We start from the raw sequence: 21,239 nt of genomic DNA, 5'->3' as shown, positions 1-21,239 counted from the left end.
TTGGTTTTGATAGGTAAAACCTTCCGTTCGTGTTTTTCGACACCACGACAGGGACAATGATAGCATTGTATGTGTGTATGGTGACTTGCATGTATATAAATGCATGTGTTTAACATAAAAATATTTACTTTTGATTAATGTGTTACCTAATTAAATTCAATACCAAAATACAACCTGTTACCTTTTCTTAAATTGAACCACAATTGTTACCCTGTTGATGGCATGTGAACATTCATGGGAAGCATACCAAAAAATGGATATTAAAGACCCCACTCACACACAATGATCTTCAGTGCAGTAACTCCACTAGATGAAAGTGTAAATGTTAAAGGACAGCTATTTAAACACATAAGAAACTGTACTTAATGATAATTTGTATTTTAATATAATTGTGTCATATATATATATATATATATATATATATATGTTTTTTAAATAATAAAAAATTGTAAACATAATTTTGCACACCAGTGTCATCTAAATAATTTGGTTGCTAATGTAGTAGTTCAGGGGACAACAACCTTTTTGAAACCAATAGCTACTTCTGGAGTACTGATTTAATGTGAAGGGCTACCACTTTGATACACACTTCTGAAATACATATACATACGTTTACTCAGATTGTATTTAATAATGATCTTATTTGTTATTACTAATAATATTAATTTAGGTGAAGACACTGATCATGTTATTTCACACAATGATTAGTAAACAGTTAACAATATGGAACACTTTATTTCTAAAAATCTTTGCCAGTCTTCACATTTTGAAATGATCTAAAACATTCCAAGAAAATCATAATGTCCCATCTCTTTTAATACACGTGTCCAGTTTTGTAATGCATGAGAGACGAAGAAATATCATGTAAATGTATTAACGTGCCTTTTATTATGTGTTGCATTGCATCTAACTTTTTTTTTTTGAACAGGTGGTGGTCTAGCAGTTGGAACCTTGCTTCTCATAGGTGAGACCTTTGTCATATGTCAATCCTATTAACTTCTCAACTGATCATTGCGTTCAAGCAGTGTGATTTCAATTGATGCTCTACTCTTTGTCACGTGCATAGAGTGACAACTTTGTAATCACAAATGTTATAGAGGAAAATGTTTAATAGTATTTTGATATCGCTGCAAATACAAATAATTGTTCAGCCTTAAATTATTTAATCACTCCTGGAGGATTCTCCAATAAAAGATGATTCAATATCTTTGGGCAGAGATGCTAACGGAAGAGGTTTATTTAACGACAATTAGCTGGCTAACTTACAATTCAAACCCGAGACTTCTCCAAGTTATTAAGTTGTGAAAGACACAACAACGCAGCTGCGTGTACTTCCATTGCGATCCATGGGGTTGGTTTTGTAGTATTGTATAATTATTTGGGTCCAACAGACAAGTCTGCAACAACAAGTTACCTATTTTCCACACTCCTCTCCTTCACACTTCGCTGCCTTCAAAATAAAAGCATGCCAGCAAACCACTACACAGCAGGTTTGCTACAGCGTATTTCCGGAAGTAGGGAAGTGCATGATGTGCCAGTGTCATACTTGAGTGCTGCGCGCACCTTGATTTTCCTCCTGTACACAATTTGTTTTGAAAGAAGCCTAAAAATAAGCCTTTCACCGAGTAGGCTGAGATGAAATTTGGCCGCCTCGCGAGCATGTCACACGCATGAGGGCCGATTAGTGGGCCGGACTAAAATCCACTTCCGGCCATGCCTCTGTGCTCATTGGAACCTACAAAGCAGCAGAAATATTTCTTTATGCTTCCCCAGATTTGAGCTTCCAAACAATCCTGTCATTCATGTCATTATGAGGGTTTTTTTGTAGAATTTTGAGGGAAAATAATGAATTTATTCCATTTTGGAATGAGGCTGTAACAACACAACGTGGAGAAAGTGAAGCTCTGTGAATGCTTTCCGGATGCACCATATCTCGATACATCGAGGTGCGATACGATTCAAGGATGGTACATATTTAAGTGCAACAATTTGATTGGGTTCAATTCGATGCCCTCATATGTTTTAAATCAAAAGCGATTTTCCGATTCAAATCGGTTTTCGTTATATCCCTATTATACACATGAGAGAAGGGCGCTGGTGTCACCTTGCTCTCTTCTTGACAAGTATTTAGAAGCAACCAACAGAAATTCACATTATTTCTGTAAAGGTCCACCACAGGCTTTTTCACCTCAACAGAATTAACTGTCATCTTTCTCAGTGGAACAGGAAGTACCGGTAGGTGGAATGACCTAAAGCTTTTTCACTTGAATTCCAGGTGTGCACTCGTCCGCCGTAACCGTTAATAAATGTGCTCCCCTGGCAGATGTGCTTTTTAGAAACAAAGCACATGTGTTTTTGAGACTAAGATGTCTTCCTATGGACCATTCATCATCATTCATTCACGATCATTCATATCATTAAACAAAGACAAGGCTGTGGTTACCTTATTTTTGTTTTCACTTGAAACTGCAAATGTGTGTATCCAAGACCTATACCAAACTGATGATATTGCTTTGCCCTTTAATTCATCCCCCCAATCGATGCAGGAGTCGATGATTACACACTAATGCGTTCTTCCCTTCCATTTTGTGAATCAACGCACGGTTGGTTTCATCTGGTAATGAGAGACACAGTAAAGGTGAAATGTGTGTGTGTGTGTGTGTGGGTGTGCGTGCGTGGGTGGGTGGGTGTGTGTGTGTGTGTGTGTTCTGTTTGTCTCTGAAAGAGCTGCGTGTGTGCATCTGTTTTGTTTAGTGTATTGTGAAGTGTCTTTGTGGGTAAGAACGAGTTTGGTGTGTGTGTTTGTTTATGTTTGTTTCAGGCGGTCGTCTCCTACGGTCCGCCCCTTGAGCCCTGATGGCCTGTTTGTGAGAGTCAGACATAAAATTATCAGACCGCTCTTGTCTGCCTTTGGAGTGTCTTGAGCTGTCTGTCCAGATTTGTCATCTGGGGGGTTGTGTTGAGGGCTTTGCAGTATGGCTGCTGTCTGAGGATCTCGCATCTCTTACGCTTTTTGTAAGACAAGGAACAAAGCACTTCTGTGTGCTTTTACCACATCAGTATTAGTTGAGAATTTGTTTGCAAGCAGGATGGTCATTCATATGCGCTTTACACATATTTGAAATCATTTTTGGCAAGCTTTGATAATATTTGTAGAAATATTTGAAGGTAGAATCGTCTGGGACAATAAAGCTTTAAGTGTGTCTTGTGTTGGTGACTGTTTGTTCAGCTCAGCTCCAGATCTTGATTGTTCCACAAGAGGACACTGCAGCAATGGTCAACACACAATTATTTGGGAGCCTACCCTAAGCCTCGTTTTAAAATTAAATTAAAATTTAAAAAGTACTTACTTTTACATTGACATCATTTTCTCTTTTAAAACAAAAACATGACAATCATATTCCTTCATGACGACCGACACCTTTGAATTATGCTACAGCCCATTGGCGTTTGACAGGCTGTTGAACAATGGCTGCATCAATATTTTACATGGCAACTGTGAAATGCCATTACATAATAATAATAATGATAATAATGATAATGATGATAATAATAATAATAATAATAAAACACGTCTTTTTTTTGCAAGATTGGATATTACAAAAACGATGTAATGTTTTGTGATTAAACCCATTTTTCTCTATTTTCATATTAGTCCAATGCAATCCTACATTAAATGTGTCAATGTCAAAATTCTCCCAAAAGCAAACGCTTATACCAAGGTGTAACTTGACAAGATCCTCAGCACTTCTTGTAATAAAGCAGATATAGGTGGTTCTCCGCAAATATGGTCCAGCGGAATGTTCAAACACAGACCCAATTCAAGAGTCAATATTTTTTTCCCCTTTACAATTAGTCACCAGATTTCACTGCTTACATACTGCAAACATACTATAAAGATAAAATAAAGAATCTTACCGAGATTTGTGCTGTCGTTTGTTTGTGAATTTATTTTGAGTGGTGAAAAATAGCTGTCGCAGCCACTTCCTCTTCGTGACATGCCAACATACCCATGTAATTAAAAGCCCATTATAGGCTTAAAAGTCAGTTTCAAAAACAATAAACTGACAGAATCTCAATAAGACACAATACAGTTTAATTGAGTTCGAAACTGTCCAAAATGTGACAATAAGCCAACAGAAAAAATTACGTCACGCGTTACCTTCTGTGTCCACAAGGTTCCGCCGACAATTTACTAGTACTATAATGTACTGTATACTTCCACCTGAACAACTTTAAAGTGGAAGTCCACCCATACATATTTTTTACAGAATATGTTCTATGCCGGCCCACAAGTCTAAACACGGAATTCTGATTAATATTGCGTTGGTGGAATATGAGAAATCCACCCGTTTTTAGCTAGCTATTGCGGTGGCCGTTTTGTCACCTCTGTCGACTGAAGATGACATCGAAGTTGCTCAGGGCTCAGATAACGACCAATCATGGTTCAGCTTCAGAAAGCAGGTGTTATTGGTCGTGATCTGAGACCCGAGCAACTTCAATGTCAACTTCAGTCGACAGAAGTGACAAAATGGCCACCCCCTGAGATGGCTAAAAGTGGGTGCATTTTGCTGCTTAACTTAGATTCCACAAACACAATATTGATCAGAATGCCACATTTCAACTAGTGGGCCTGCATAGAACATATTCTGGAAAAAAATATGTTTGTGTTGACTTCCCTTTAAAGCGTATATCAGTTTTACCTGGTTTTGAACAAGTTCATTTTTGGGCTCTCATGTCTCACTCCTGACCATACTTTCTGAGAACCACCCATATATAGTACATTTATGTTCACAGTATTGTTGGCCAAACGTGTGGATTCATTTAGGACAATATATGGTAAAAAAAAAAAAAACAAGAACAACGTATACTCCATGCTCATACTATACTGTATACATCTATATTGTATTGTAATAGTATGTTGACTGAAGTCTTGTAAGGGAGGAAATACAATGACCTAGATATTTTGTCTCCTCCTAGTGCTGTTTCAGTTAATATGATTCAACAGTCTTGCTCTCCCCCTGGTTGAAAGAAAATAAGCTTGAGTGCCTTCTCCACTTAACCAAACCTTTGTCACCCTAAGCAAAGGGTGGAAGTCAAAAATCATCCCATGACTCTCCAGAGTGACTGATCTACCTTGAAAATATGACTTTGCCCCCCACCCCACTGATGCTCAAATACCCCAAACCACTAGCCCCACCCTTAAGCACCCCCCCCCCCCCGCCTCTACAGCCTAATGACTCCTGGAGGTTCCATTTGTAAGGCTCCCATAGAAACACAGCCACAATAGGCCCCATCTTGAGAGGGCCCATCTGGGAGTCTTTGTGGGGCCTGCTGAAAGCCACAAAGGCCTGCTGACCTAGAAAGCCATCAATAAGAGAACAGGGAGCCCCACCGACAACAAATTGAAGAGCCATGGAATTTCCTGGGCCATCCTTAGTCCGTAGGTGAGGACATAAACTGGGAGCGTGGGAGGCGGAATTCCCCGGATGCTGGAGGATGACACGTCAGGATGTCATTCCTAAGCTGTCGGCTGTGTGCCCGTTACCTTTAACTGTCACTGCCGCCGTTGCCCCCCTGCCCACTAGTTGTCATTGTTTGGAGAACCCTATGAAATCCTTACAAAATGCTGATTGTGACAGGAAGCAGCTGTGGCATGCTGGGCAGAGTTATGTGAGCTGCTTGGGGGGTGTCACAGTGATGATGCTTTTTTTTTTTTTTTTTTTTTTTTTTACGGTTTTAGGTTTGGTATGGCCTGGTGGCCATTTTGTGTTTAATAAGCAAGTGTACCTTTGGGACTCATTTGGTAGAGCTCTGTCACTCAATGCTCTGACTCCAAATGACATCGCAGTCTTAAGTTATTTTATGACTTTCAATACCTATGGTAGCGATACTCAATTGGTGTATCCGAATTGATGGCCTGCACTCTTTGGAAATTCTATTTGAAGCCTGAAAATGAAAACGTGACAAAGCAAGGACATTTCCAAGGCTAGATCATCCTGCGCAGGGTTCAAATAGTTTTATTTAGTTTTTTTCATTATAGTTAGTTTTTTTGATTTTGTTTTGACTTTTGTTGTTTAACTGCAGTTAGTTTTCATTTGTTTTTAGAGCAGGTTTGTTAGTTGTTGTTTTCTTTTTAAACTGCTTAGTTTTATTAGTATATACATTTTACATTGAATGTTCATTGTCTATTCATTCATCCATTAATCTATGAATGTGGTAAAAAAGTCATCCCTATATTCAGAAACAGGACGTTATTTCAAATTGACAGTGCAGAAAATCCACAAACATAAATTAATTAAGATTCAGCTACTCAGTTTTTTTAATATATATTTTTAGATTATATCAGTATCGCAATACGTATCGTATCCCAACCCAAGTATCGGGATCTGTATCGAATTGGGACCAAAGTGTATTGTGCCAGCCGTGCTAAATAATTACCGGTAATCAATTTTCAATTAATGGATTAATTTGATAATCAATTTGTTGTGCATTCATTGTTGCACCTGGAGTTGGAGCTTGACTAATAAGCATTTCTGACAGCATAACATACAAAGAATGGGAAGTTCAACGGAGCATCTAAAAATTTTGGGGGGGTGAAATGTAGAAGTCTGAGAAGCTCCTAATAGTGATATTCACTCTTCTATTTAACAAGGGTCCATTGCAGCTTTCAGTGCTCTCAAGTTGTGGCCTCCACAGACCACGTAAGCGAGGTCATCTAAAGGGTGCAACCCCTGCGACACAGATTCCTTCAAATGAGATTCATGTGAGTCAGATGTCAGGGATCGTTATCAAGGACCACGCTTTTTCTGCCTTCTGCTTACTTTTCACCTACCTGCCAGCTAGCGTATACCTACGAAAAGGGTCAGGTGAATAGTGAATATTGTGAGGTGAGTACGGCTGAGTCCTTGTCAAAACCTTGACGAGAGTTGAAAATAAAGCTGCACACAGTGATTGTCATATCACGCAGTAACACCTACAGTGTGCCACCGTGCCACATCGAGTGTCATCTTTGTTTCTAAGTTAGCCAAATCCTTACACCAATTATAGTCAGACACTGTGATGTGGACATGAAGAGCTGAACTCAATGATGTGATATGAAGGAATGGTCAGAATAGATAGACAAGATCCTGTATATGATCGACTCCTTGCTTAAGTTATATGACATGAAGGTGAGATTTGGGAATCGTTTCCTTGGGGTCTGTAGTCATTAGCTTCATTTTTCTCTTTCAGTATTTTTCTTCTGGTACGTACCTGAGTGTACCAGATATTTTAACTTTTTGTGTGTCACTATAATGCGATATGATATTTTGTTTTTTGTTTTTTCCCACATTGGAAATAAACTAAACAAGCACACTTCTGAAATGTTGCCAACCCTTGTTTCTTTTCACCAGAGGAGGACCGTTATGATAGCTATTCTCGTATGATCCTAAAATACTTCCTGGCAGAAGGAGTGGTGTGTCAACATGAGCTCTTCCTAGCGGCGGCTCAAGATCACCCGAATGACATCTTCCAGGTAAATGTGAGGAGTGCGTGTCGCTTTCTGTTTTGGCTGGAAAGTTCTTGTAAACAAAATAAAATGTAAGGTTGAAATGGCCTCATATATGTTTACACTGCATAATACAGTATTGCTTTCAATGTAGAATGCTTTTACAATACTGCTCTGTTTACCCGAAATTAATAAGAGCTAACATGTAATACAATACAATACAATACAACTTTATTTATATAGTATTGAATCACACAGTTTTAAAGGCAATCCATCAGATGTCAGTGTACAGTTTAAACAATAAAGGAGGAACACAGTCCTCAAGATGTGTCCAGGTCAGCGGGGGTATCTCAAAGGTCGCGGGTGGCACGGCTGTGGCATTGTTTAACTGTTTCCCGATGCATTGCTGTATGAAGAGGCTTGCAGTGCCAGAAGCTAACTGCCACACAAAATACGGGAGGTGGGCCTCTCTCGCTCTGATTGATAGTGGGAGGGGTCACAGCTTCACCCTCTCTTTACATATCAAAGGTTTATTTAGACAGGAGCACTTTCAATGGGGATATATCACATTATTTAGTGTTTTCACTGCTTAGCCAGTCCTCAATGCTAAGGTAGAAATTCATGCATTATCTTTACACAGATATAAAAAATTATATGAAGAATTTGTGATAAAGTTGGACACTATCCTGATTCACGCGCTCAATATATTATTTGCTTGCTACTCACATTGTATTAGCTAACCAAGCACATTTTCCGACTCCTTCCTTATGATTTTTTTCTGTTAACCCACATGTTTGATTTAGGATCACATTTTAATGCTAATTATTATGTACTATAATTGATAATTGTCTGTTACTACAACAATATTTGTTTCTTTTGTGTACACTCACATTTGTTTAGAAATCAAGGTACGAGCATTTCATGTTTCTCTGCATTATTGTTCTCTAACTGTTAAAAGTTGCAATTTTACAGAAATTGTATTTCTTAAATTAAGGTAATGCCAGTGAACTGTAACATCAGTGCAGTTTCTTGCATTGAGTTGTCTAAATGTGTACCAGATTTCACACCCATAAAGAATATTTTTTAAAAAGTCAAAAGAATAACAAGAACATTGAGAGGGTGTGACCTGACAAATTTAATGACTTGAATATAGGCTGTTAGTATATCAAAAGACCCAACTTTCATTCAGATACATCTTTTATGAAACCAAAGAAACAAATTGTAATAGGATTCTACATAAGCCTATCAAATTACCACCTGCTCTGGGGAGATTTGACTGAGATATAAGCCTCTGGAGCGTGTTAAATGGGATTTGCAATGTTAAATTCAAATTGCTGTCAAATGTGCAATCAATATCAGAAATCAAGGCCTGCCGCACACTGTGCGATGCTTCAGAATCTGACTAGGACCCGACCATCTAAAAAAAATGACAGGTGGCTACTCCTTCCCGCACACAGGGGGATTTATTTTAAGGAGTCCTTGCGATGTGCAGTGCACTGTGCAAGACTGTATTGCATTCTTAAGGCTTCTCATCTGTTGTACCATATGACTTTTTAATCCATCCAAAAATGCGGTCAAGGAAGATGCAGGTTGTTACAGAAAGAGGACGTGTGATCTTAAGACTTAAAAATTGCAATTTATTGAAAGGCGGGGCTCCATCTCTCTTTCATTTGAATGTAACCGGTATGGTACGTACGGTGCTTGCATATATTTTTACCACAAACTTCACTATTTTATTCACAGGTACATATGAGATTATAAACATGGTTACGTATTGTTGTAAAACACAATATCTGTACTGCATGTACTGTAATTCGCAAATGTTGCGTGGAGTTCCACCGCATCGCTCAGTGTGTGGCGATCATGAGTTTGGCAGGACAATGTCTGAGTTCTGACCCTGCATGTACATTTTTCAAATAAAATAATGTATATATTTTTTGCGATTTTAAAACATTGGGATTTTTGTATTAATATATTTAAATTACCAAGTCATTATAAAAAGGAGATGGATGTATCATAACTGCAGAGGTGAGATTGTAAACAAACATAAAAGACATAACCCTTCTTTCATTTGGATATAAGCACAGAATGGTAATTACACTGTATTAAAAATTTTAAATTAAACATATCCTGAATGGATATAGTGAAATATGTGATTGTGCAAAAAATAAATCTAAATTTCAACATTAACTTCACCATGTACTCTTCATCGTTGTGTGCAGGAGCTCCCTGATCCCATTTTAGAGGATGTTGTCATGCACAAACCAGCGGACCAGCCTAGACTGTCTTCTGACCCTCAGGGTAGTTTAGATGCCATGAAAATTGCCTGGCGTTATCAGAATCTCCCAAAAGTACAGGTAACCAGCTGTAATATTTTTTTTTTGAGTTTTATGAATGTTTTTCTGGGGTTGTTTTTTACTCGTTGCACGATTAACATTGTATATCATGTTACTATGTAATTTGGATAGAAAAGAACAGCAGACTCTTTCTGGACATAGTGGGGTTTTTTTTTTTTGTGTTTTTTTTTTTTGCAATTGTCTCCACCACTAAATCCATCAGCATTCTGAACTTCTTTGTGGAGTGAATGAGGCCTCAGCCTCTCTTTTCAGAGCTGGAGCAGATTACTCACACTTAGCTGGCAATAGGTAGGCTTTTCACTGGTCCCCAGCCTTCATATACACACGCCTGCACCCCTGCTTAGCCTGGGAAACAAGGGTACTTTGCAGCCTGTGCATTGACATGTCTGCTCGCTCAACCCTACGACCCAGACCTGCGCCTCTCTCTTCTCCCAAATCCCTGCCTTTCCCCCTGCTATGGTCGGCAGGCCTACACTCTTTCTTCCGCTTTGAGTAGAGGTGACCCCCCTCTCTCTTATACTTCTCTGCTCTCTCCCCCCTTTTGGTCTATAATCCATATCGCTATGTGGATTAACAGCACACAGTGTGTCCCTGGGGATCCTCTCCCTCTTTCTCTCTCCCTGGAAACTTCTTTATATCTGTGTCCTTTCGTCACCTCTCCCCCTTTCCCTGTAAAATTGTCTTTACAAACCACTGGTAAGCCCCACCAGAGGATTTGCATCCCAAATTCACCCCCAGAGTCAACGCTTACTTTCCCCTTACACACACCTCTCCCGGCATTGCCTACTGTGTCTCTCTCTCGATGAAGACATCAGATCAAAGGTGAGGCTGTCAGGGCGGGGAAGGAACGCTAAGCGGGTTGCCCAGTTCACAAAAAGAAGATGAGCCCCTGAGCCCCCCCTGCCCCGCTGACCTCCTCGTCCCGCTAGGAGAAGGACACACCGGGGGCCCTAATCCAGATTAGAAGTAGATTAAGGGTGCCTCTAACAATGGAATCCCTGGTTTCACTGAGAGAGAGGAGCTCAAACTCTCTCTTTGAGCTGCAGGAAAACATCCGCCTTCCCATGCATCCCTGACATGTTTTCTTTCACAGCCAGAAGTGGACATTTATGTGAAGAAATGATTAAGAGCGTGTTGGTAGTGGTTGTTTAACTTCTCTGTTGCAGGAATGTTGAGGAATGACCCATAAACAATGCAATTGCATTGCCATGGTGTTGTGGAGCACCTTCATTTAACATATTAAATCAACAAATATGACAATTTTCTCTGTTAGTCCTTTTTCTCATTTCATAACAGTTAAAAATCTGTTGTTGCAGAACAGTTGAAAGCAGGCAGTTGTGGTTGACAGTTTGGATTTGGAATTTGTGTATAGTGCACGACCAGAGATGGGCACTTTACTCCGTCCACTACCCGAGTACCCTTCTGTCCTCATCCCTCCATCCTTATTCATAAAAATAATCGTATCGCGACACCGTCCGTCATCACATTCCGTCAGGCCCCTGCCCCCTTCCCAAAAAAAGTTTCCATGGACTCGTACACCGTAGCCCGCCAGGAGACATCCCAAGAATAGTTAAGATTGCTTTATATGTTGCTTTATATATTTTGCGTTTATTGCCAAATGTTTGGGTTATAACGCAATAGGTTTTCAGTTTTTATTTATTTATTTTGCAATTAGATAATTATTGCAAAATAATGCAAGGTTATTTTAGGAGGAAACGAAAGACTTCCACTTCCAGGTCGTTTACGTGAACGTCAGAGGTGGCAGAGGTTTTTACGGTCTAAAGATGTTCCACACAAGGACATACTACGCATGCAAAGGGATAAGGTTAATTAACAAAACAAAATACGCCATGCCCAATACATACGTTATCCCGGATTACACACACAAGACAGGCTGAGCATGTTGCAGTCAGTCAGTGAAATGCATCCATGGTATTACATGTGTTGAACCACTAGATGGCAGACTATGCCTGTGCAAAGCTACTGCAGGAAAGGTACACGAAGGTGGCTTCGTGCTATCGCAGAAGAGAACAGTGGTCTTGCTTTTTGATGGTACAGTCAGTACTTGACCTGGTAAGGGAAAAAACAAAGAGCCGGAAAAACCCACTTTCATCTTTGCTTATTCGGCCCATTTTAAAAGAGTTCTCATCGTCCGTCCGTCCACAAAATTGGCGTCCATCTGTCCGTTCCGTTCGTGGGACGGAATGCCTATCTCTGTGCATTACAATGATACAGCGGATTTGTGTCTTTTGTCTGCGATGTCTGATGCGTAAACTATGATCGACACTTTTTATCTGCAAAAAAACAAGTCACACATTGTTTTTGAGCATCTTCCCATATTGTGTGTTTTCAACAGTACAATTTTGGCCAAAATGGTATCTCGATCTTCATTTCGGACACATTTATATTTTTTGAAAAAGATTTTTCAATCATCAATGAAATTGTGCTTTACCACGTTTCCCCACATAATCAGTAACAACCCGCTATTTGCTTTCTCACTTTTTTGTTCTTGAATGCATGGGAAAAGTATGAATATGGACACAGTGGTCATCTATGACCATGTATTATTACATTTTTTACTCACTTTTTAAAATGCTTAACCGTCTTATAGAGTTCTTTTGTCTCAACATGCGTGTGACTCCCCCCCAGAGTGGTCTTGCATCCTCGTCTCGGTTCGGCCACTACTATGACGTTTCCAAAACAATGGAGCCAGAAATCCGGCAAGCAGCCAAGTGCCACCACTTCTACCTTCCAGAACATCCCAGCCAGTCATCAGCCACACATAGGTACAATAACACGACATCATCCGCAGAACACTAGCAAACCAATGAGACACCATCCTGAAAGCACGTGCAAAATATGTGCAGCATTGTCGAAAAAATGTATTTATACAACAAAGACATTACTATAAAGTACTCGTGAGCAAGCATGGCATTGTTTGCACAATATAAGCAAACCAGGTATGTCAGCAGACCAAAAGAATAAAGCCTTTAACCAGGCAGCCAAGAAGAAAAAAAACACGTTTGGTTTAGAAGAGTTGAATTTGGGCTCAGTGAAGCCCCTTTTATAGTTTGGGATACATTCCAGACCCAACAATAGGTGAAAATCTGAGAGTCCATATATAAAGAAAGGTTTTGTAGTTTTAGCCCTCCCAAACATTTGAACAACTTTTTAAACACATTGTAAACGTATTTGAAAACACACAAAACATTTTATGCATAAAATATTATATATATATATATATATATATACTGTATTTTTTTTTTTTTTTAATTAAAAGACAGCGATGTACAGCTGAGTTGCAGACAATGACTATGGTCATGGTTCAAGTCCCATTGCAGACAGCAAATGCAAATGGCAACAAGTTTTTGGACAGATGCTAGTCTGCTACTTGACTACTGCCGAGGCGCCCTTGAGCATGGCAACAAGCCCATGTCTCTCCTTGCATGCCCACAATATGTGTCTGATGTGGCTCACCGTATGGTGTACAAAACAAATACTGTAAAGAGCGGGGTTGTGGGACTGTAACGATCATAATAATAAAAAAAAACACACACAAATTGAAGCACGTTGATTGGGACTTTTGATTACAAAACAAAGCATCATAAGTCTGCATACTAATTCACTGAGGATTATTGTCGTTTTAGCAGCTGATACAAATAAATAAAAATCTGGCCTAAGTAGCTTTGCCATTGGCCTAAAAGGTTCAGCCTCTCGGAAAAGTTGTGTATGCCTATTCAAATAAGGGTCGTGTTTGCTCAGTGACTGTTTGATTTCGCCCGTGTTGAGTGTACTTAGGGTTCAGAGGTCATGTAGACTCTTTACTGAGAGAGTGCTGCTGAGCACACAAGGGCACACGAAGAGGCACACTCACTCACTGGGTAAATACAGCAATCTGGAGCACAGAGGATGAGGAGGAGGCTTTATAGAGTCTCTCTTTATTTCAGCAAACACTGTTAAACGCAGAGCCAGTGCAAATACATGCAATGTTGTTGATAGACAAAGTGAGGTTATTATAAATATTACCTGTAAGACTAGAAAGAAATAATGTCTTCTCATTATTACATTTGGAAGCGGTTGTCTTTGGGGCATCTCTGTGGGTTTGATCATCAAGACATTTAAACAGCAGGAAACTACACCTGCACAGCACCATTGTGCCCAGAGCCCCGCCCCCATCGCTGCTGCGGATACATAGACACACATATTACACGCACACACGTGTGCCAGACTAACTCTAAGCAGGCCTCTCCCCGTTGCACGTGTCCACAGCCCCATGTCGCTACCCTAGCTGTTAAATTGCTCCGTTTCACTTGAAGGCATAATTGGCGCAAATTGCTCTCTAGGTGATACAGATCCTGTTGTTTAAGACTAAGCATCCCCCCTCGTCTCCCCCTTCTTTCCCCTCAAAGAAAGAGGAACATCGAGATAAAGAAGCTTCCCCATGTATGATCCTAATTAGCCGACGCACTAGCCCCTGTAGCTAAGCACCTAGACTTTATTGCTACCTGAATGAGGGGTGCTCAGTAGGGGCAGCTGACATACAATGACGTCCTACACAATGGCTGCCAAGTAGAGACAACCTTTCACTCAAGCGCTTGTCAAGCCTTCCCCCCCAAGCCCCTTCCTCAGAGCAGGGGCATGGGCAGAGAGGCCTGTGAGGGTAGGTGTCCCTCTTTTTTCCAAAACCAGCTCTATCATTAGTCCCAGCGGGGTCAGGAGGCACCATTGTTGCACTGAATAAATGAAATGGAGTACATGGATATACTTGACACAAGTGTAATCGACACAAGTGTGTATTACTTTTCCTAATGCGGAACTATTGATGCGTGAGCGATTTATGTGTATCAGCTCTTCGCAGCCTGCGGGTCAAATTGATAAGTGACACTGCAGCCCACTGTGACTCAGTGCAGACCGGTCATTAAAATGGCAGGGCGTTCTTAAGTGAAGGGTCCTGTGTAAAAAGATGGGGTTAACATTCCTATTGGCCTCCCAATAGGCTCATAGTGAGCTGACTCCTTGGTCCCGCAGTGGTGTGTGCTTTGTCAGTGGTGCAGATGTTACCCTTGATTAAACACTAAAATGCTGTCCAATCTTAGTATTAGATGTCAGCATAAGCACGTCTCATACGTCCGTCTTGTCTGTGTGTCTAGGCACGATCAAAACCTCGGGGGAGCTGACAGAGAACCAGTCCTGTTGTAATTTAATCAAGCAAATAAATTAATTGGATCTCTTGATAGTGGCTCCAGAAAAGCACAGTCAGGAGGATCATGCTGCAATCATAGCGGATTAATCCACCACGCTGATAGGCTTGGCCTAGTTTTATCAGGATTGTGTCAATTAATAACAGCTTCCCTTTCAGATTTCGTGCTTTTTGCTGTCTCTTCTGTATTTTTCTCTCTATGTCCACTTTCCACTCTGTCTTTCCAGTCCCATGCTTGGTTCCTATGCTGCATTGCTGAAATCCATTGAAGAGGTCATAAGCAGGGAGGGCTTCAATGTGGCAGCACCCATGGTAAGAGGCAGCTAAGAAAGGCCACTTTCCGTTTTAATGCTAAACACTGATGTTCGGTGTGTTTGATGATTGGAAATCCACTTAATGCATCAGATTAAAAAAAAAAAAAATCATCGTATTCCGATATATTGCACGGGTAAAACATGTGATTATATTTCTGGCGTTATCTTTTTTTCTAACAATTTGGAATGTAGCAATGCAGTAAATGTTGGTGACATGGGCTGTAAGTGTGCATTTTGCCTGCATTCATTAAATCATTTAGTTGGTAAAGGTAAAGTCTTTCCAGTCCTGCTCGTAAAAATATATTTGAATTGCTGAATTCGTACTTGTTTATTTCTGCTTTTGACCAAGAGGAGCCGTCTCCACCCATGTCACTGCCCAACGGTCATGCTAGTAAATTCTTTTAACATAATTTCAGCAGTCTTTTGAGAAAAATGTAATGGGGGAAGTAATAGGACTGTGAGTCTGGATGGTGTAATTTTACAGTCCTAGGCTGTTTTTCGTTTCTATGATCAGTTGCCTCCTGTCCTTGGCTGGACTTTACTGGCACGGTTCCCCCAATGTTTCTATAGGCTAAACTATAGGAGTTAAGATTGGGCTCTCTTTCTGATGTTGCCATAGCAACGTTCATGTTACCAAAGATCCCCCCTGTTGCGCTTAAGTCATCAAATTAGAGTCTCATTTGATGCCCTGAGTTTGCATGGTAACAAAGAGAGGGCATATCTGATGATGACAAGTACCCACATACACAAATAAAGCTCATGGTAAGACATAGGAAGTATTTATTGTTGTTGTAATTTTCCAGTGCCCCTCTGCAAGGAAACTGTGAGCCAACTGTGCAAAAATTCAAACAATAAGGTTTATTTTTCTTAGATTCCTGTGATAGTTCTCCTAACGAATCTGAGGTCACACTTTAAGGAGAGGAAGTGATGGCGAGAGGGATGGAAGCAATTTTGGGAGGATCTAGATAATAGAGGAGGAGGGCTGAAACGGGTAAGGAGAAGCGTAAAAGAAAAAACGAGCAGATTTAAGCCGAGCTTCGTAAATCACTCGTGGCTCTCACCTCAATAATCAGTAGACAACTCGAAGAAACCCCAAATAAAAGGCAATTGTACTAAAGGTTAAAACCCTCTCACAGTTTTGGACAGGCTCCTCCATTCTCTCACTTTCAGTGATATATATTCCACTGCTCTTTTTCTCCGTCTTCAGAGGAGTGGGATACCGTTGATCCCTTGTTTTGGGGTGGGGTGTTTCAAGGGAAGTCACTGCAGCCTTACCAAGGCCCCCTTGGCTGTCGAGCCTGACTTTGGTGCCAAGAATGTGCTGGGGTTTCTGGGTGGCGGCCATATTGGAAGCCTGTCTGACAGGTCCATTGTGCATGTGTCAGATGGCCTCTGTGATTGGGCAGTTGTGTCCACTCACGTTTGGGCACTGTATTGCGATCGTCTGTACTGCTGAGCCGACTGTCCAGACTCATATGGAGTTTGGGAATCCAACCCAAAACGCAGCACCTATAATTAAAAACGACAATCTGTTACTCTTCATATATACTGTGTGAACTTGGAATTGAATCAGTATTGTTATTGTGATAGTCTGCTGACTTGATGAGGCTTTCATCATCATTTCTTTATTGTTCTTGAGTAGGATTATACAAAAAAAAATCTATTGTGGAATGATGCACCATGGGCCAACAAAGAATGTATTTTTTGGAATTGGTTCGGATTCTGGAGATTTTTTAAAATGCTAACAATTACAATTCAAGCATATGTAGTTGTTAAGCATCTACAAAGTTTTGAATATTCATCCTTGGCGGAGCTCTTCACTCCATGTCAGGTTTGATTTATTTGGAGCAAAGAATCTTCACTCCTTTGCAGAAATATTGGAATAGTCATTTCTCTTATTTTTGCTGTAGACTGACAACATTTAATCAAAAGATGACAATCATTTCCAGATATTTACATCTGAATCTGGCACAACGCTTTGAAAAATCATTATTTGTAAGAGAACACATCATTTTTTGCAAGCAAAAATTTTGTAACAGACACTTTAAATAGACAAACCTGAATATGAGTCTTTGTGATTTTCCATTACAATTGTTTGCTTTCTATAACTGCATTAAGCCTCAAAATTAATCTCCAGACGTAAACCCTAAAAAGCTTGCATTTGACCGGCCAAAGAGGGAAATAAGGAGTAAAACAAACAACATGGGCTATAGCCTATGAAAAGAAAACGGCAAATGTTCGATGAGGTTCTTAATCACTTTTTTTTTAATTTATTTTTCAAGTTTGCTGTTCTAGTAGTTGCTTACATAAATGTAAATACCTGAAAGTAAAAGCTGAAATATTGACCTCATGCCTCATACTCATTCATCATTTTCATATTCAACCCAAATACGTCCAGACTACAGCAGAAATAAAGGTCATTGTTCAAATACTTTTGGAACAGCGTGTAGTATGTTCTTGTGTGTTTTAATAATATTTATGTTGTTTCCGTTTTTTTTGTTTTGCCTGTTTTAGACAAAGTCACGGAATATCCTGCGTATCGGGCTTCACTCACTGGGCTCACCCCTGTGGGGTGATGACCTGTGTTGCCAGGACAACCCGAAACACAGCCACGCCCTCACTACCTTCCTTTATGGGCTGCGAGCTTTGTTGAGGTCGTCACTGTCAGTTGCAGTAGTTACTGTGCCTTCACATCTTATTCAGGTAAGGCATCAGAAAAAGGGGCCACTATGTACAGTACAAGTGATAATATCAGACGACATCTTTACTTACATTTTTTTTTTTTTCCTCATGAATGATAAATTTCACCTGATGTATATCCATCATATGGACTGTTAGCTTGTGTGCGGGTGGGTTGCAGTCAAGGCACACATTTTGAAATGTTGTGTACTGGGGCGTCCCCTTGACTCGGTGGTTCAGTGTTCGTGTGGCTCAACTCAGGCCTGCAAAAGGCCTCTTCCTTTCACATCATTCTTCAACAGGCCGTTTTCCGGGGAACACTCCATGCAGAGCCCTCTAAATTCACGTTTGCTTGCTTGCTTTTAATTACATCAAGCGTTTAGAATCGAAAGTGTGTGCATGTGTTTTATTGTCTTATAAGTATCCCCGCGGGTAGTTGTGTCTCAGGGTGTACATGTGTGTTTTAGAAGGGGGTTGTGGGAGTGTGCTTACATGAGTCTGTGTCCAGTCTGGCCTCTCAGTGTGAAGGTGGAGTCATCTGCTGAGGCATATGGCAAAGCACAGACCTCCCCCGGACAGTAGACCAAAGAGGCACAGTCACCAGAGGAGCCAATTGAGACTTTCTGCCATTAACATCTTGTATCTTGAAGCCCATTCTTGAACTCTTGCACCGTTCTCCTCTATAGCAACCATATCAATGTCAATTTTCCTTGTCAAACTTGCAAAAAAAAAAAAAAAAAAAAGATCAGCGGAGACACTTAAGTTTGAGAACAGCTGTGTTGTCACAACATGCTCTGGCTCCACGCCTATGTACTCAGTGCTCTACGGCTTTGGCTTCGTCAAAAAAGGTATACTGGCTAACTAGCAGATGTCAGCTGTGGTGGGAGCGGTCCACCAGTCCCCCATCCGGCCTGGCCCCCAAACCCCCATAATCTATGTCGTCCTCCTCATCCACCCTGGAGCGAAGAGGAGGAGGGAAATTTAGGTTTCAATCAGGTGTTGGCTGACCAGGCCACAGTGGCAACTTGTGAATTTTCCTGTAATCACTAAAGTGTAGCTCAGCTAGAGTAGATGTTTGTCAACTTGAGTTTCTCCTATTTTGGTAAATGAAACCGTCTTTGATTTTATAATTAGCTTAGTCAGCTAAGTCTGCACGTTAAGAGTCTCGAGTGCTAGCAGCGGGCTAACTGGCCGACACCGCGATGCCCCCACTATTCATTATTGAGCAGTTTGGAAAGCTGAGCCACTCAGTGAAAGCCTTCTCCGAGCAGCCCGGTGCCTCAGTCCATCTGAAACATTAATTAGGCTTGTCCTGGTGGTACTTCATTCTACTATCGCTTGCTACCACACCCATCCTTACAGAAAACACACACACTTTTTCCCCTTAAAATTTGTCCACATACACCTCACCTGCTTGTCAGACTAAGTGGTTTTCTGACCCATGCATAGACACTCACTTGCCAATTCATGAGGTACACCCAGATAAATTATATTAAAATTGAACTTCAGAGAAGTGTTGAACAATGTGTTCGTCATCTTAAAGGCTTAAATTGTTTTTGCTGTTGACTGGTAGTGCCAGCTTGTTTTTCCATATGAATCAGTGTGACATAAGATTAAGAACACAATATTAAGGGGTTTATTATATCATGTTCCTTTATAGCGGTCAGGTTTTGACTGCTGAATCCAAGTTTATTACCATATAGCCATTATTAGTATCCATTTAAGGCCAGCACGAACACCGTCCTTATGGGTTGAACTAATGATGACATTTACTTAGTTTTGGTAAAACAGCTTCAGTTATAATTTAGTTGTCATAAGTCGAATTGACAAAATGTATTAACATTATTATTATTTAAAAAATAAAAATGTTAAATTAAGTCTGTATTCTCATTTGATAATTGCATATCGTCGCTGTCCTGTCAAAAACACACATGTCCAATTTTAGACTTTAAAAAAAAAAATGTTTATGTTAATGTGATGTCTGTAAGGCGGAAACACCTCCCACGTAAAAATAAGAAAATGAAACAAAAAACGGACATAAGTGTTTTTTCACATGACAGCTACAATGTGCTAGTTTTGTTTCCCCAGCCTTAGAACCGAGGCTCATTATTTATTTTGCTGTAATCATAGTTATGTCTTTTTCCCAAGACTGAAATAATCCTTGACAGAAAGGCAAGATGTAAATGATAACATTTACATTAATTTTGGGTTAATTGTGAGAGGATAAAGCATGTACAACGGAGAACTGTGCATTGGAGTTACTTCAACATTAAACATGAGTTTATTAAAGAGTTTGATTGAAATGCACTTACTCTGTATTATATTTCTCTTCTTGGTGTGACGGCCTATAAAATAGAAGTATAAAATATAAATGTATACACCTTCAGATAATGCCCAACAATACCACTTTAGCAACAACAATAATGAAGCGGGCCGGTCCCTTTGAACCTTCTCTTGAACCACGTCCATGACATTGGGGACTTTTCAGTCACTCCTCAGGAGTCTCGTCTGTGTCCTTCACTAAGAAGAGAAATAACAGTGGCCACTTTTTACTTCTATGTGGGTATTTGTGTTTGAAAGAAACACAACTTTTACTTATATATTGAGCTACATTTTTCTCACTTGTTTATTTTTCCACAAGTGTTTATTATTGATTGTGTGATGTCTTTTCGTTTGTCAGAGAGACTTGTCACATGAGATAGTGACATTTGGCTCCATTTGATCAATCAAACAGAGCCAGGAAGTCACATTAGCACACGCTGTCCCCACGTAACGTTAACCCCCGCACGTAAACGTTGTCAAAGTGACTAATTTACGTGAAGCATGGCAGAGAAAAGCGGAGGAAACATCGGCGTGTGACGCGCAGTCAGAAGAGGCAGCACCCGTTGCCTCACATTCAGTCACACGACGAAAAAGAACAAGTCAAGTGCTGAGCTGTTCCTGTTTTTCTATGTTATTGTTACCCGGTGCAGTAATGATTACCTAAATTGTTGATTGCCTTAATTTGTTCATTTTCAAAATGATTTATTCATTATTTAGCTAAAGTGGTATTGTTGAGCAATGTCGAAAGTTGTGCATACCTATTTTAAACCTTTTACATGTTTGCTCTTAAAATTTGCTAAATCAGAAGTTATTTGGTACTTGAGTGTTTTTTTTCAATGAGTACTCATGCAAGTACTTGTCTGGAGAACTACTTTTCA

At 40.1% G+C, this 21,239-nt stretch overlaps 1 protein-coding gene across 1 annotated transcript in view; it reads left to right on the top strand.

Annotated features, from left to right (window-relative positions):
- Positions 1–21,239, top strand: part of elp4 (elongator acetyltransferase complex subunit 4) — a 56,289-nt gene that overhangs the window by 327 nt on the left and 34,723 nt on the right. The window contains exons 2-7 of the mRNA XM_086026893.1: positions 929–964; positions 7,395–7,516; positions 9,712–9,846; positions 12,496–12,632; positions 15,274–15,358; positions 17,875–18,063. Coding sequence (XP_085883019.1) covers positions 929–964; positions 7,395–7,516; positions 9,712–9,846; positions 12,496–12,632; positions 15,274–15,358; positions 17,875–18,063 — 704 coding nt within the window. The remainder of the gene's footprint in view (positions 1–928; positions 965–7,394; positions 7,517–9,711; positions 9,847–12,495; positions 12,633–15,273; positions 15,359–17,874; positions 18,064–21,239) is intronic.

This window comes from Filicampus tigris, chromosome 3 (genome assembly GCF_054856515.1).
Source record: "Filicampus tigris isolate MCC_2025a chromosome 3, RoL_Ftig_1.0, whole genome shotgun sequence".
Lineage (NCBI taxonomy): Eukaryota > Metazoa > Chordata > Actinopteri > Syngnathiformes > Syngnathidae > Filicampus > Filicampus tigris.
Note: the sequence above shows the minus strand (reverse complement) of the source record. Positions and strands in the feature narration are given on the sequence as shown.